This window comes from Microtus pennsylvanicus, chromosome 5 (assembly GCF_037038515.1).
Source record: "Microtus pennsylvanicus isolate mMicPen1 chromosome 5, mMicPen1.hap1, whole genome shotgun sequence".
NCBI classification, from domain to species: Eukaryota; Metazoa; Chordata; class Mammalia; order Rodentia; family Cricetidae; genus Microtus; species Microtus pennsylvanicus.
Window position 1 is genome coordinate 31,959,908 of NC_134583.1, and position 17,593 is coordinate 31,977,500.

The 17,593-nt window shown below is 41.1% G+C and overlaps 1 protein-coding gene across 2 annotated transcripts in view; it reads left to right on the forward strand.

The window, feature by feature from the left end:
- Nucleotides 1–17,593, forward strand: part of Zfhx4 (zinc finger homeobox 4) — a 187,145-nt gene that overhangs the window by 167,266 nt on the left and 2,286 nt on the right. For both annotated transcript variants that reach the window (XM_075971456.1, XM_075971457.1), the window contains exons 7-11: nucleotides 1,801–1,934; nucleotides 2,135–2,335; nucleotides 2,874–2,991; nucleotides 3,819–9,218; nucleotides 17,045–17,593. The exon at nucleotides 17,045–17,593 is cut by the window's right edge and continues 2,286 nt beyond it. In XM_075971456.1, the coding sequence (XP_075827571.1) occupies nucleotides 1,801–1,934; nucleotides 2,135–2,335; nucleotides 2,874–2,991; nucleotides 3,819–9,218; nucleotides 17,045–17,593 (6,402 nt within the window). The remainder of the gene's footprint in view (nucleotides 1–1,800; nucleotides 1,935–2,134; nucleotides 2,336–2,873; nucleotides 2,992–3,818; nucleotides 9,219–17,044) is intronic.

The following is a 17,593-nucleotide window of genomic DNA, read 5'->3' on the forward strand; positions in this document are numbered from 1 at the left end:
TCCCACATTGCTTTTCTTAAAGAAGTTAGCACTTTAAAAGTGACACTAAGAGTACGTGCTTTCTTTGTTTGGAGAAATAAAAATAAATTTTGATTCCATAATTGTGTGAAAGCATCCCAGTTTGGGGAAATCTCATTGGACATCAAATACTTGAATATTTTTAATCAATATAATACGAGTTGTAAGTCTTTTTTTCAAATTTACACAAATGTTACCTTTTCAAATAAGTGGAATAATACATGTACAATTTTTCTAACAGAATGAAGTAGGTACAATTATACCACCTCAAATAAAAACAAGAAACCGTATCTAAAAAAGTATGTGAGCGACCGACCGCTATGATACATGCACCATGCACACCAAAGAAATAAAACCACAGTCATCTTGTCAAATACATCCTATTTTAATTTTGGTCACTTAAGAATTACTCTCATATGTTTAATTTTCTTCCTGATTTTTAAATTTCCGAAGCATTTATATGGTCCAAAGCATTCATTCTACTTAGGGTAGAAATAGAATAGGATTTTTTTTTTGTTCTGTCTTTTTTACTTTCCATTTTGACTTGTTTCTAAAACATCCTTGACCTCGTTTTTAAATTAAAACTGGGTTATTTTGTAAAAAGGTGCAATTTGTTCATTTATAAGAACTGTATGTGGACTGAAAAAAAAATCAAGATAAATCTTCATGTGCAGCATACAGGCAGATTGCCCTGGACTGTGCTTCTACGTGGGGTCTGATAGCAATCAATGGTTTAGCTCCACTGCCTCTCAAGATGTATTTGCACCCAGTTGTCCAGTGGTAGTGTCCTCACCCTGGAAATAATTTAGTTGCAAATTGACTGGAAGATGGTGAAAATTGAAAGTTAAAATTAGAAATACTCATAATAAACACCAGAAAAAAGGTCAGATGATGCCGTGCTATGATGAGATTGGAATGGCTGGTAAATGAGGTTTTGTGTTTGTCGTGAGATGTATGTGACATGCCTACCTGATGTCGCTGTAATATCCAGCTTCTAGAGGAGATTACCAGGCAAATTGATGCTGCAGAGAATTTTCTGTTAGGTTGGAAAATTAGAATTGTGCTCCCCCCCTTTGATGTATGTGAGGTTTCTACACATTAATACTGCTCAACTGGGTAAAATTTTAATCATCATTAACACAAATATTTGGATTAGACTCATAAAGCAGTTGTCTTCTTGAGATTCTTGCTGTAGTGTTATATGCATAGCTAGCTACCTTCTAAAACTCCCATGTCCTCTACTCAAATCACCAATAGCAGAAATGAATTAGATATTCAATTTTAAAATGTTAAAAACTCTAAATCCCATCATAACAAAGATATTATTGTTTTCATTTCTGAATTATAACTCATCAATCAGCTGTTCTCAGGATTTTGAAATATTCTCAGGACTTATGAATTTAGAAATTCATGTCATTGTACATGAGAGAAAATAACGATTTTCTAAGTCAGTATTTGTGAATGGGAGTAGATTTGCTTTAACGTGATAAAGGCATACTGAGACACCAAAGAACACTTGTTATTGATGAAACTTTCAAGGCCATCTAGGGTTATCCTGTCTAAACAGAAGACAGGAGTACGGTTTAAAATAGATGGGCAAAGTCCACTCAGTGGACAGAAGGAAGAGTGCTTTTTGTGTTCTGAGATTAGCATCATATACAGCTGCATGTCTGGTTTTCGTTGTTGTTTGATCCAGTAGATTGAGAGCCACAATTGCGTTATTTACTCTGATTGTAACACTACATTTATAAATTGAGTTGTCCTATCCGTTTTGGGAATTAGGAGTAATCACCCCAGAGAAGGAGCTGAAAGTCAACGTGTCAGGGGGCACACAGCCACTCCTGCTGGCAAAAGAAGAAGATGCAGGAACAAAAAGGTCAAAACCTACAGAGGACAATAAATTTTGTCACGAACAGGTAAATATGTAGTTTTTCCATTGGTGCATGAATTCTTTTTATTTTTGTTTCTAGGTTTTTAGTCATTTCCAAATCTCCAACTCTGTGCACTATTGAAAGGCACAGAGACACTAGTACTGCCTCTTGATGTTACGCCACACAGTCTGAAGGTATCAGATTATAGCAGCTAATAATGGTCATGTTTATTCAATCTTTTCCAGTTCTACCAGTGTCCTTATTGTAACTACAATAGTAGGGACCAAAGTCGGATCCAGATGCATGTCCTGTCACAGCACTCTGTACAGCCGGTCATCTGCTGTCCCCTCTGCCAGGATGTCCTCAGCAACAAAATGCACCTCCAGCTGCATCTGACCCATTTGCACAGTGTGTCTCCGGACTGTGTGGAGAAACTGCTTATGACAGTAAGGATGCTGAAGGCTAATGCAAAACTGATGGGGCCTGTATTGTTATCCATATACATCTGTAATGATGGGCTCATAGAAAGTAATTTCCCCCTGAGCTCCAGGAAGGCCTTTATTGACTCTGCCATCTAAGTCACAGTGGAGACCCATTTGTGGTCTTTCTTGTTTAGAAAAAAAATACGATATTAAGTATGGCTTAATTAAGGATGTTTGTGGTTCTTTTTGTAAGAGTGAAATGACTTTTTTTTGGTACCTTTAGCTTAAAAGTTTCTTGGTTAACAGTAGTCCTCCCAAAACCTTAACGTCATAGCATGAAAAGAAGAATATAGAAATATAACAACACTGAAGTGATAGATGTCCCTGTTTGGGTTAGAAAACTGTAACTGTAATATCTATCTATCTATCTATATGTCTGTGTGAATATATATTCCAGAGTACATGTATATTCACACTTACATATTCCAGTATACATATATATTCAAATATATATTCAGTGACTCCAGAGCACACTTAACACCGATCCCTTTGGTGTTCAAAGGTGCCTGTCCCTGATGTAATGATGCCAAACAGTATGTTACTGCCAGCAGCTGCCCCCGAGAAGTCAGAGCGGGACCCGCCTGCAGTCATGTCAGCGGAGGGGTCTGGAAAATATTCAGGTATGCTTACCTTAAGATGATGATGCATGTAGAAAACTTTCAAAGCTTGCCGGTGACAATGCTCCCAAATTATCCTCCAAAGACACACACATACACACTACATACACATATATATTATCTTTGGGGGGTTACAACAACAAATACTCTATTTACTTCATTCCCAGCCCTTTCTCTCCCCATCCAACTCTTCCTGAGTCCTCGCCACTTCATTATTCCTTCACACACATTTGGTGTTGCCCATATGTGCATGTGTTTAGAGATGACAATTTAAGATTGGGATTAGGATTGAACCACCTATCAGGGTATTCATTCTTGAAGAAAACAGATTCTCTCTCTCTTTCATCAATCATGAATTGTTTGTAGAAGAGATCCCCCTTGTAAGACTCCTCCATCTTCACAGACATTTTTCAGTGACACAAAGGAAAATAACTTAGGCTGCTGCTCAGAGCATCATTTTCTGAGACCCTTTCACCATGACTATTTCTACCGTCCTTAGAGAATTCTAGTAACAGATGGCCAAGAGCATTCAAATTATGCTGAGTCGGGAACACCAAGTTCATGGCCCTTGGTAAAGCGCTTATTGCAGTACACTGTGGTTATTTTTGACTGGCATTCTTCTCTGCCCTTGAATTCCTTCAGGTCAGGAGTGATTTCCTGTTCATCTTCTAATGGACACCTGGTGTAGTGTTTGCACATGGTAGTAACCCAATAACAGTACTACACAGATTCAATTAGGGAAACATCATTCCTGGCTCCCAGTCACACTTACTGACGGTCAAGTGGTCCATGTTCTTACCACAGGATATGTTTCTGCTTTCTCTTCACAGGTGAAAGCCCAGTGGATGACAAAAGTATAGCAGGTCTTGAAGAGTCAAAGGCAAGTGTGGAAATAAAGAGCGAGGAGCAGAAACCAGCAAAGGAGTCCTTGGAGGCCTCAGAATGGAATAAAAACAGCAGTAAGGACGTGAAAATCTCAGACCCTCTGCACGATCAACTGAGCGAGCAACCCAAACGGCAGCCCTTATCAGTTTCTGACCGCCATGTTTATAAGTATCGTTGTAATCATTGTAGCTTGGCTTTTAAAACTATGCAGAAGCTTCAGATACATTCCCAGTATCATGCAATTCGGGCCGCCACAATGTGTAACCTCTGCCAGCGGAGTTTCCGTACATTCCAGGCTTTGAAGAAACACTTGGAAGCGGGCCACCCGGAACTGAGCGAAGCTGAACTCCAGCAGCTGTATGCCTCCTTGCCAATGAACGGTGAACTCTGGGCCGAGAGTGAAACGATGCCCCAGGATGACCATGGCCTAGATCAGGAAATGGAGAGAGAGTATGAAGTGGACCACGAAGGGAAGGCGAGTCCTGTAGGAAGTGACAGTAGCTCTATTCCAGATGACCTGGGCTCTGAACCAAAGCGGACCTTACCTTTTAGAAAAGGACCCAATTTTACCATGGAAAAATTCCTCGATCCATCTCGTCCTTACAAATGTACAGTGTGTAAAGAGTCATTCACCCAAAAGAACATTCTCTTGGTCCATTATAACTCGGTGTCTCACTTGCATAAATTGAAAAAGGTTCTGCAAGAAGCCTCCAGTCCCGTCCCCCAGGAAACCAACAGCAGCACAGATAACAAGCCGTACAAGTGCAGCATCTGCAGTGTTGCGTACAGCCAAAGCTCGACCTTAGAGATCCACATGAGGTCCGTGCTCCACCAGACCAAGGCTAGGGCTGCAAAGCTGGAGCCAAGTGGGCACCTAACTGGTGGGCACAGCATCACAGCCAATGTGAACAGCCCTGGCCAAGGGATGTTAGATTCCATGAGCTTAGCTTCAGTCAACAGCAAAGATACCCACTTAGATGCCAAAGAATTAAATAAGAAGCAAACTCCCGAACTAATCTCTGCTCCGCCTACCCATCATCCACCACCGCGGTCACCAGCACAAATCCAGATGCAACTTCAGCACGAGTTGCAGCAGCAGGCTGCGTTCTTCCAGCCACAGTTCCTAAACCCAGCTTTCTTGCCTCATTTCCCAATGACCCCAGAGGCACTGCTCCAATTTCAGCAACCCCAGTTTCTCTTTCCATTCTACATACCTGGGGCAGAGTTTAGCTTGGGGCCAGAACTGGGCTTGCCTGGCTCTGCCACATTTGGGATGCCAGGTATGACAGGAATGGCTGGTTCCTTGCTCGAAGATCTGAAGCAACAGATTCAAACGCATCACGTTGGCCAAACGCAACTTCAACTTCTACAACAACAAGCACAGCAATACCAGGCTGCACAGCCCCAGCTGCCGCCGCAAAATCAACAGCCGCCCCCACCACAGCAGCTGCCGCCACAACAGCAAACGAGCAAATTGTTGAAACAAGAGCAAGGTAGCCTGGCAAGCACAGACTGCCAGCTCATGAAGGACATGCCAGCTTACAAGGAGGTGGAAGAGGTGACCGAAAAGCAAGAAAAACCAAAGCCAGAATTTACAAGTGATAGCGACGGACTCAAAGACAGCAAAGACGCAAAGAAGCAAAAATCCTTAGAACCCTGTATTCCTCCACCCCGAATCGCCTCAGGGGCCAGGGGAAATGCAGCCAAAGCTTTACTGGAGAACTTCGGGTTCGAATTGGTTATTCAGTATAATGAGAATAGGCAGAAGGTCCAGAAGAAGGGCAAAATTGGAGAAGGCGAAAACTCTGACAAGCTGGAGTGCGGAACGTGTGGTAAATTGTTCTCGAATGTTCTTATTTTAAAGAGTCACCAAGAACATGTGCATGGGCAATTTTTCCCATATGGAGCACTAGAGAAATTTGCTCGCCAATACAGGGAGGCCTATGACAAGCTTTATCCAATTTCTCCTTCCTCCCCAGAAACGCCACCGCCTCCTCCTCCTCCACCTCCTCCCATGCCACCCGCACCCCCACAGCCTTCAACTCTGGTCCCCGTGAAAATCCCAAATGCAGTCTCGGCCCCTCTGCAAGCTCCACCACCTACTCCTCCACCACCTCCACCTCCTCCTCCTCCACCGCCTCCTCCGCCTCCTCCCCCGACTGCACCCCCACAGGTCCAACTGCCTGTTTCTCTTGATCTCCCCCTCTTTCCCTCGATTATGATGCAGCCGGTCCAGCACCCTGCACTTCCCCCTCAGCTCGCCCTGCAGCTGCCACAGATGGAGACCCTCTCTGCTGATCTCACTCAGCTTTGCCAACAGCAGCTAGGGCTCGATCCCAGCTTCTTAAGACACTCCCAATTCAAACGGCCACGGACCCGGATTACAGATGATCAACTCAAAATCCTGAGAGCTTATTTTGACATCAATAATTCTCCAAGTGAAGAACAAATCCAAGAAATGGCAGAGAAATCTGGCCTCTCCCAAAAGGTCATCAAGCACTGGTTTCGCAATACACTCTTTAAAGAGAGACAGAGAAATAAGGACTCTCCATACAACTTCAGTAACCCTCCTATAACTGTTTTAGAAGATATCAGAATTGAACCACAACCCACGTCTTTGGAACATTACAAATCAGACGCCTCGTTCAGCAAAAGGTCATCCAGAACAAGGTTTACGGACTACCAACTTAGGGTTCTGCAAGACTTTTTTGACACAAATGCTTACCCAAAAGATGATGAAATAGAACAGCTATCTACTGTTCTCAACCTCCCCACCCGGGTTATTGTTGTATGGTTCCAGAACGCTCGTCAGAAAGCACGGAAGAGCTATGAGAACCAAGCAGAAGCTAAAGATAATGAAAAAAGAGAACTCACCAACGAGCGGTATATCAGAACAAGCAACATGCAGTACCAGTGTAAAAAGTGCAATGTGGTTTTTCCCAGAATCTTTGACTTGATCACACATCAGAAAAAGCAGTGTTATAAGGATGAAGATGATGATGCCCAAGATGAAAGCCAAACAGAAGACTCCATGGATGCTACTGACCAAGTGGTATATAAGCATTGCACTGCATCTGGACAAACAGATACAGCCAAAAACATTGCAGCCCCCACCGCCAGTTCAGGCTCTGGAGCTAGCACACCCCTGATTCCGTCGCCCAAGCCAGAACCTGAGAAGAGTTCTCCAAAACCTGAGTATCCTGCAGAAAAAACAAAGCAGACCGATCCCTCTCCTCCTTCTCAAGTCACCAAGTCAGCTCCCCCATCAGTACCGACTTCTTCAGAACCACAACAGGCACCCATATCTCAGCCCCCACCACAGCCACAGAAACAAACCCAACTGATTGGAAGACCTCCCTCGGCTTCTCAAACTCCAATCCCTTCCAGTCCACTGCAAATTTCCATGACTTCTCTTCAGAACACACTACCTCCGCAGTTACTCCAGTACCCATGTGATCAATGTACCATTGCCTTCCCAACCCTGGAACTTTGGAAGGAACACCAACACATGCACTTCCTTGCTGCTCAAAACCAATTCCTCCACTCTCCTTTCTTGGAAAGGCCCATGGACATGCCCTACATGATATTTGACCCCAACAATCCGCTGATGACTGGACAGCTGCTGGGGAGCTCTCTCACGCAAATGCCACCACAGACTAGTACTTCCCACACCGCAGCCCCCGCCAGTGTTGCTGCTTCCCTTAAAAGGAAATTGGACGATAAGGAAGACAATAATTGCAGTGAAAAGGAGGGTGGGAATAGCGGCGAAGACCAACACCGCGATAAACGCTTGAGAACCACCATCACTCCGGAGCAGCTCGAAATTCTCTACGAAAAGTACTTGCTGGATTCCAACCCTACCCGAAAAATGCTTGATCACATTGCACGAGAAGTGGGGCTGAAGAAGAGAGTGGTCCAAGTCTGGTTCCAGAACACGCGTGCTCGAGAAAGGAAAGGGCAGTTCCGGGCGGTGGGTCCTGCCCAGTCCCATAAACGGTGCCCATTCTGCAGAGCTCTATTTAAAGCAAAGTCAGCCTTAGAAAGCCACATTCGCTCTCGCCACTGGAACGAAGGGAAGCAGGCAGGTTACAGCTTGCCACCAAGCCCTTTAATATCCACAGAGGATGGGGGAGAAAGCCCACAGAAATACATTTATTTTGATTACCCATCTTTGCCATTAACTAAAATCGATCTATCTAGTGAGAATGAATTGGCCTCAACAGTGTCAACGCCTGTTAGTAAAACAGCAGAGCTGTCTCCGAAGAATCTTTTAAGTCCTTCTTCTTTCAAAGCGGAATGTCCTGAGGATGTCGAGAATTTAAATGCCCCTTCAGCTGAGGCTGGGTATGATCAGAATAAAACCGACTTTGATGAGACATCGTCCATTAATACGGCTATTAGTGATGCCACCACAGGAGATGAAGGGGCAGCAGAAATGGAAAACCCAGGAGGATCTGCCGAGGTGAAACCTGCTTTGTCTCCGAAAGAAACCAAAACTCTCGACTCTTTGCCAAAAGCAGCAACCACACCCACCACTGAGGTCTGTGATGACAAATTTCTCTTTTCTCTCACCAGTCCATCAATCCATTTCAGTGACAAAGATGGTGACCATGACCAAAGCTTTTACATCACCGACGACCCTGATGACAATGCTGACCGCAGCGAAACGTCTAGCATAGCTGACCCCAGCTCACCAAATCCATTTGGGTCTAGCAACCCCTTTAAATCCAAAAGCAGTGATCGACCAGGTCACAAGCGCTTTAGAACCCAGATGAGCAATCTTCAACTCAAGGTCCTCAAGGCTTGCTTCAGCGACTATCGGACGCCAACCATGCAAGAATGTGAAATGCTGGGAAATGAGATCGGTCTGCCCAAACGCGTGGTGCAGGTGTGGTTTCAGAATGCCAGGGCAAAGGAAAAGAAGTTTAAAATCAACATAGGAAAGCCTTTCATGATCAATCAAAGTGGAACGGAAGGCACCAAACCGGAGTGTACCCTCTGCGGTGTGAAGTACTCTGCCCGCTTGTCTATTCGAGACCATATTTTCTCCAAACAGCACATTTCCAAAGTGAGGGAGACCGTGGGCAGTCAGCTTGATCGGGAGAAAGATTACCTAGCTCCTACCACCGTTCGACAGCTGATGGCCCAGCAAGAACTAGACCGTATAAAGAAAGCTTCCGACGTGCTGGGCCTAACAGTCCAGCAGGCAGGCATCACAGATAGCTGCTCCCTCCATGGGATCAGCTTGCCGGCAGCCTACCCTGGACTCCCCGGCCTTCCTCCAGTCATTCTTCCTGGAATGAATGGTCCTTCCTCCTTGCCTGGATTTCCTCAAAACTCAAACAGTAAGTCTCTTAAAGGAGAGTCAGTTGAGCTAATTAGGTGGCAGTAGGTAGCCAATCACATGTAACCATGAAAGAAATGGTACATTTACGTCATTTACATGCCCTCATTCCAGATCTGAAATTTAAATTATATATATGTGTATATATATATATATATATATATATATATATACACACACAATGAACAACACATATTTATACACATATATGCACACAACACACATACACATGCACATGCATATTACCTGAACACACATTGGAAAATTAAGTATTACTATATCACAGCTGTTCGTAGAAATGGATTATTTTTACCATTACACAGTCTCCTCTTAGACATATTAACTTGTTAATTTCAATCCTATATGGCTTTGTGTTTGTTTGCATATTAAAAAGGTAACACACTAAAATATGCACTCACTGGTATTTTCTTTTCCAAGGGACTTTTTTTTTTTGCTTTTTTTTGTATTTTTTATTTTCTGTTTTTGTCTTTCTCCTTTGTTTATTTTCCTGCCCCTGAAGTTCAAAATTAAGAGTTCTTGTGTCACAGAAATCTACTCACATTGCACGTCCCAAGCAATAAAGCTCATGTTGAGACTTCAGTGACTAAAAACCTGACTTAGGTTTTCCTTTGCAGGTTAGCTTCTTATGAAATGTGATGCTGGTACCACCACTGCTGCTCTTATTTCAGGGAATTCGCAACTTAAGAAATCTCCATGACTCGGTATCTTTCTCTCCTCCGTTCCCTCAGCCAGCTTTACAGTCAAGGCATAACAAAATGGTAGAACTTCTTGAGGTAGCCTCAAATACGGAATCCAGTTTCATGTTCACAATAATAGAATTTGCGTAGGATTTTTATTAATATAGTAAATCAGGCAGTCAGATAACTAATATTCAAACTAGTTATACACAGTCACTAAAATATAAAGGTATAATTCTTTTGTAATTTGATTTACATTTAAATTTGTCTGTGTTTTTTTCTAAAATTATTTTTAAAAACATTCTTTAGACCTATCACTTGCTCATTTTATGTATCTGCAAAGTTTAAAATGAATGACAGAAAAACCTGTTCTCATTTTTATAAATTAGAATTTTATAATTTATTTGAATTTTAAAGTCTTCTAATACAATCCTTCTCTAACAAAAACTCAATTGCCACTGGGATCTTAAGTTGTCTTTATTCTCACTTCTAACTTAACATCCAGTGTCCTTTTCAACATTGCTGCCTGCTTCCTTCCCCATCTGGAATGCTTGTTGATTTCAGGTAGAAGTTGTGTGGTACCAGAGGAGTATCTTTAATGTGCCTTCCCTTAGCTACACAGGAACTCTTCTTTTTACCAAAGTTATTTCCTGCTTAATTATCTGGATACACTTGGGACCTTAAATATGAGACCTATGATAGCACATTTGGTTACTTTGTAGTTCTATTTTGTCTGGGTGGCATGGTGATTTTTAATGTGTCTGATGTAGAAATCCATAACGGAGCAGTTAAATAGAGTTTTTTTTAAAAAAGCTAATATGGTCAAAACAATTGGAAGATCTATTTCTTATTTTATATATTGATTTTGACTTTCAGTGATTGTGCCATCAGCTTTTTTAAATTTTCATCAGCATTTTTTTTTGTTCCTCTCCACTGGGACAGAGACCTTTTCTGGGACACAAGAACATTCTGCCAAATATGTGATACTACTGAGTTCATATGAACCCAGAGGCTCATAAAAAAGGAAGAAAGAAGGAAAGAGATATTTATGAAATTAAACTATTTTTTTCATGCAACTCCACAATAATAAAATTTATATGCTCCTCTGTAATATATTTATAAATACCAACATTCCCAGGTAGATGTTGTGGGCAGGTCCTCTATGGCTAACGCAGTTAAAACCTCCAGGTACCCAGGAACTCACCACCTCATCTCTTGCTTTATTAAACTGTGGACAAAAACCAACCAGGAAGTGTTGTAAAGATCAAAGTTCCACAAATGTTGCTGCCTACTAGAATCTGCAATTTCTCTTGAAGTAGTCTTCAGTTTGTGAGGGATTCTGAACAGTAGCATCTTAGTAATCAGCAGAGCTCCATCTGGTAACCTGAGCTCCACACCTCCAGTCTCCATATTCTGTAGATTAGATTTATTTCTCTTGTGTAGAACACAGAATGCTTTAAACAGTTCATGGAGTAAGGCTGGCCATTTATCCACCTGCCCATTTTCTTCCTATTGTATTTTTTCTCATCAAGTTTATACCTCCGTTTCATGGTGAAATGTGGACATCCCAGCAAATAATAACGAATGAAAATTCTCCCCAAGTTAAGTGTGTCTGTGTTTGTTTTTCTGTAATCATTTTAATGGGATATTCATCGCATGTGGTGCTGGGTCTCATAAAGACAAGTTATTCAAGTATATCATGCACATATATCATGAACATATTCATCCCCTTACAAGCCCTCCTTTCTTCCCTGCCTCCTTTCCACTAGTCTCCCATATGCTTTCTTATTATGCACACACATATATGTACATATATGTGTGTGTATGCACATACATACATATCAGTATACATACTTGGTCCTGTGGCTCTACATAAAATCTAGGACCTACTAATGAAGATAAAATCAGAATATTTGTCTTTTTGAGTCTACATTGTTTTGCTTTATATGATGACCTCAGTTACTTCCACTTTCCAGGTGGAGCCTTAATTTTATCCTTCTTAGGGCTGAATGAAACTCAATATGTGTATATGTCACATTTTCTCTACTCTTTCATCTTTCAAATCAAAACTACATGGAAATGCATCTCACCTCAGCCAGAATGGCAATCCTAAACAATATTACAATCCTGGCTGATGAGAATGACCAGAGACGAACACCTTTATACAGATACGGGCGAGAAGGTAGCTTATTTACACTGCTAGTAGGAATGCCCATGAGTGCAGACAATATGGACATCAGTGTGGAGGACTATCAGAAACCTAAGTGTTGATTCACTCTGTGACCTACCTACACCTCTTCTGCATATATCACCAACAGACCCAGTGGCTTAGGTATAGAATCAGCCTAGATGTTTACCAACAGATAAATAGTTATGTCTCTATTTTTATAAATGTACAGGCTCCTGTTACACTTTATTAACTAAATAGCTATTCTGGGGAAATATGGCATTGTTATCTTAGATCATCTTAACAAGATTTGGTTATGAAAAAACCAATTCATTTTAAATGTCACATCCCTTTGAAGATGGCTTTGAAGATTTTGAAATACTAAAACCTTCTCCAGTGAGTATGAGCCATTTGATAAATGAAGGACTTTGTCCAAAGGCTGCACCTCCAATGTCTGCTACTTGCAAATACACTGTAAGTTCTATTTATGTACCTCTAACTTTCCAAATTTATTTTCTTTTACTGTTATTTCCCAATAATCATAGAATTTCCTTTACTTTCAAGTTATTTTCTTCTAATTCATAGTTCTTCTAACGTAAGGGCAACACCTAATGTATTTTCAGTGCTATGCCAGTAAAAGCATTGCTGTTCATTTTTTAAAAGGTAAATTATTGGAGACAGGTGAGATTCACAGAAATCTCTGTGAGTTCAAGGCCAGCCTGGTCTATAAGAGTTAGTTCCAAGACAGTCTCAAAAGCTATAGAGAAGCCCTGATTCGAAAACCAATAAATAGATAGATAGATATAGATAGATAAGTAGAGAGATAAAAAGACAATTACTGTTAGTTTAAATTTCTTTTTCACATTTTATAGTGTGTTGCTGTTGTAATGAAATGCAGAGTGAGAAAATGGCAGTAGAATGTTACATGATTATTTATATAATACCCTGGAAAATATGAAAAACTTTAAACTTGCATTTGTCTTTCAGGCCATTGATTTCACTTTGCTCAAAAATGCTAGAAAAATTACTTGATTTTTCTGTTTTTAACTTATTTTTCACTTTTAAGCACTGTTTGATTTTAAACATTTCTTTAGTTTTTAGAAATACTAACCAGCCTCGTTTTCTTAATAATACTTTCTTTAGTTACTTATTTTGCAGTATTAAAGATAGAACCCAGGGCCTCAGGCATTATGGGAAAACCCTCTAGCAATGAGCCCCTGACAGAGAAACTCTTCACATACTTTGTTTTCAATTTTCTGGCATATTTGGTGTAAATCTAGGTAAGACCATGATAATTTTGACACAATTAACTTTTGCCACACATACTTAATTACTCTTAGTTTCACCTCAAAAATGAAATTTTCTTTGAATAGAAAGCCTGCATTTTAGTGCATTGTGAAGCAGGTTTTCTGTTTCTGTTTTGGTTTTGTTTGTTTGTTTTGAGACAGGTTTTGTTGGAACTCACTCTGTAGGGCAGGCTGGCCTTGATCTCTCAGCGAACTACCGGCCTTTGCCTCCTAAGTGTTGGGATTAAGGTGCTCCACCATCTCTCAGTGAGGCAGACATTTTCTTGTGGAAGGATTGTTAACAAGAAGTAATAGAAAATTATTTCAGCAAAACCAAAAGAAAAATGATAATTGAATAAGACTCTTCAGAGTGAACTTTTTAATCTCAAATGAAGTTCCTAAAAAAATTGCAGGAGATGAAAGATAGGGAAGAATCTGTTCTTAGCACAGGGGCTACATGTGTTACAATCCTCGAATTCTGGATATCATGAATTCTAGCTCCAGTTTGTTTTATTTTGGGGCTACTACAATTTATTCTGTATCGTAATTATTATTCAGTTTTCCTCCTATGTCTGTTGTTTTTGGCATTTTTGCTACTGAACTTTTGACTATAATTTTTTACAGACATATATTACTTACTGGGAAATTTGCCCTTTGTGAATTGTATCTGCTTTTTTAAAAATTTTTACTGAATGACTGGTTGAGTCATCTTATTTATTAAGATATTAAATTCTTAAAACACATTGCTGTCTTTGACTGGGTCCAGTATGATTCCTCCAGCAGCTTTCTAAGGCATCCTTTATTTCATTATGCCCTCTAGATTGGACCATGGGAATACCATCTAGTAGGAAAGCTGGGGCTGACAATTAATGACCCATCTATGGTCCTCCCTACAAGTGCTCTTATTCATGTCTCTTAGATCCCTAATATTGCTCTTGTGTTCTTGTGTGAGAGAAGTAGTCAGCCCAGTTATTTTCTAAGAGTTAAGATGGGAAATTTCTAAGCGGAAGGAACTGCAGTTACTGAACATGAGGATGCCCGCTTGTATTAGACCTCAAACTAAGATCGGCTGGTGAATGAGAAAGTAAGCTGGCTACTGCTGTGTTATCATTGTACCAGACAATACCTTAAATCATGTCACCACCTAAATAACTCAAGCTTGAAATTTGACAGTTAGATGCTAACATAGTATGGACTGTTGAGGGGTGAACAGCAGAGAGTGTTGTGAAATCAGGATAATAGAAAAGAAAAGAATGTCAAAAGTTAGATATTAACATGGTATGGACTGTTTGGGGATGAACAGCAGAGAATATCATGGAATCAGGACATTATAAGGGAAAGAAACATCAAAAATGACCCAAAGCTGGGCATGTAGCTCTTGGCCACCATGTTTACATCTTGGGTGTGATTTTCAGTATAAGACAAAGATAATTTAGTATGAAATAGAGCCTTTTCATTAATAATGACTTCATTGCTCTCTCGTTTAAAACAAAAGTTGTATAAATAAGAAATTCAGAAGAACATGAAGATACCAGATACCACACAGTAAGTCAAGGGAGTAGGACTTCACTCCCAACCTATAGCTGGCTGGATTAAGGAACAGCGAAGGAGAGGTTCCCCTCTCATTCCCATCCCACCCCTACAAAGCTTAATCCATTTTCATTGTAAATTCATTTTGATTGAATGAACGAGGCTTCACTAAAATGTGGCAGCTTGATATCACCTGATACCAGTTATTTTCAAGGAATTTTCAAATATTTTAAATGTAAGAATTGATTCAGGGTCACTAGACTACAAGCCTTGAATGGCAACTGTAAAATCTGACCTCTTCTCTAACTTTTCGTGCTCCTCCCTGCTAGCGATGTGAAGTATTTCATATCTTATTTATAAAATGCAATGTTCAGTGTGTATTCTCCCTGACCATCGAGGCTATTATGAGGCTGCCTTTTAACAGGATGGAGGGTCCTTAGAGATAATCATGATTATGGCTATAGAAACTGTTCACAGTCAGATCCGAGAAAGGATGGGTATGGGAAGGGCAAAATGAGAAGCTTCCAGGAATAAGGGAGACTGAAACACTACGGTTGTGAGAAGGATTGGGGAGATCAATCATACTAGGCACACATGCACACAGATATCAAAATCATGGATTCTCTATGCCCTTATATGATAGGACATAGTACTTATATTCAGTTATGCAATCCCTAACCGCATATTTTAAATTCTACAATGTAAATACTATACAAATAGTTTTAACGTTATCTTATTTAAAGGGGAATGACAGAGCAAAGAAATCTACATAGGTTCATTATGATGCAATTTAAAAATATTTTTAATTCATGTTTCATTGAATCCCTGGCATTAGAGCCAGTGTATATGATTGAATGGTGAAATGCCAGCAAAGGAGCTGTTTACTTTTCACTAGAGAATGGCCATGAGAAGTTTCTTTCTTGTGTACGTTTGTCTGTCTTCCTTCTTAGCAGCTGCATATTGCATTTGGTCTGGAGGCAAGACTATACCCCTAGCAACCAGATGAATCGTACGACCACTGCCTGTGCAGCTATGCATTGTTAACTGCATTTTATTCATTCTGGATTGATTCTCTCAGGTCACAGAGGCACCAACACACTCCTTGTCCTGAGTACTTGGCAAAGTCTCTTTGTTCAAGCACAAAGTACCAAGGCTTCCTTTAAGATTCGGAGGATTCCTTCAGCAATTAACATTTACGTTTAAAAACACGGCCTGGAAAAGCACAGGCTTTTACAGTCCCCTTTCAAACTTTAGCTCTCCTTCAGTTCCCCAGAAGACTCTCTGTCTGGTAAAAGTGGCTTAGTTGGTTAGTTAGTTACCAGCTATTATATTTCACCGAGAACTGGGATCCAGGTGAAGTCCACTGCACTTCCATCCCCCACACCTGCACACTGCCTACTGAGCACCAATTTCCCCCTCTGAAATGGGTGGCAAGTAGTTTCCTATGTTATCAGCAAGCATGTTTTATTGAGGGTTCCATTAGTCCATCTGTTGGGGAGGTGAAGGATAACTCAAGTTCCACCCCTAGCAATGAAACTGTGGTTCTCTGTGCTCAGCTCTGGACTGATCCAGCTGTGTCTTCACTGCTGTTTGATTTTATTGGGTACTTGATGACCACTTACTGTTACCACTCACTTAGGTCATTAGCCTTTTCTGTCTATGTGAATGTGTTCTATGTAGACAGAGGTTTTAAGGCTATTTGAAGGCTAATTACTTTAGTGAAGATGCTAATTGTAGGGCCATTTAATGAGGATGAAGTGAGTCTCCCATCCTATAGTATAATAAAAACAAAAAAATATATATGGTTTAAATGAGGCCCAGAACAGCCATCTTGTAATATGCCTCCTTTGGAAGTAAACATTGTTGTTTATCATGACGTCTTTCTGTTACATGTTTCATAATATGAGAGCCTCTGATATTCTGAATAAAATTCTGGTAAAGTTTGCAGTCCTTCTTCTGTGGAGTTATGGCAGGAGTTTAAATTAATGCAAAGAATACCATAACCACAGGTGAGTCCTAAGCTAGCCAGTGACATGGCTTTTCATGTTTGCAAAATGCATCTTCTTGCTGTCCCAGGTCTGTTTAGATGTTAAGCTTGCAGGTGTTGTTCCTGAACTGACTGTGGCCATCTCTCTGTTGTTTTCAGCTTTAACACCTCCTGGCGCAGGCATGCTTGGGTTTCCTAGTTCAGCTACTTCGTCTCCTGCCCTGTCTCTCAGCAGTGCCCCCGCCAAATCTTTGCTGCAGACTCCACCACCACCGCCACCACCACCTCCTCCTCCTCCTTCATCCTCTCTGTCAGGACAGCAGGCCGAGCCACAGAACAAAGAATCTGAGAAAAAACAAAGTAAGCCAAATAAGGTCAAAAAAATCAAAGAGGAGGAATCGGATGCCATTAAACCGGAAAAGCATCCTAAAAAAGAGGAAAAAATCTCATCTGCTCTTTCAGTGTTGGGCAAAGTGGTAGGGGAAACACACATGGACCCTACCCAGCTGCAGGCCTTGCAGAATGCCATTGCTGGCGACCCAGCATCCTTCATAGGAGGACAGTTCTTGCCATACTTTATTCCTGGGTTTGCTTCCTATTTTACACCTCAGCTCCCTGGAACAGTGCAGGGAGGCTACTTGCCACCCGTCTGTGGCATGGAGAGCCTCTTTCCCTATGGTCCCGCAGTGCCGCAGACGCTGGCGGGGC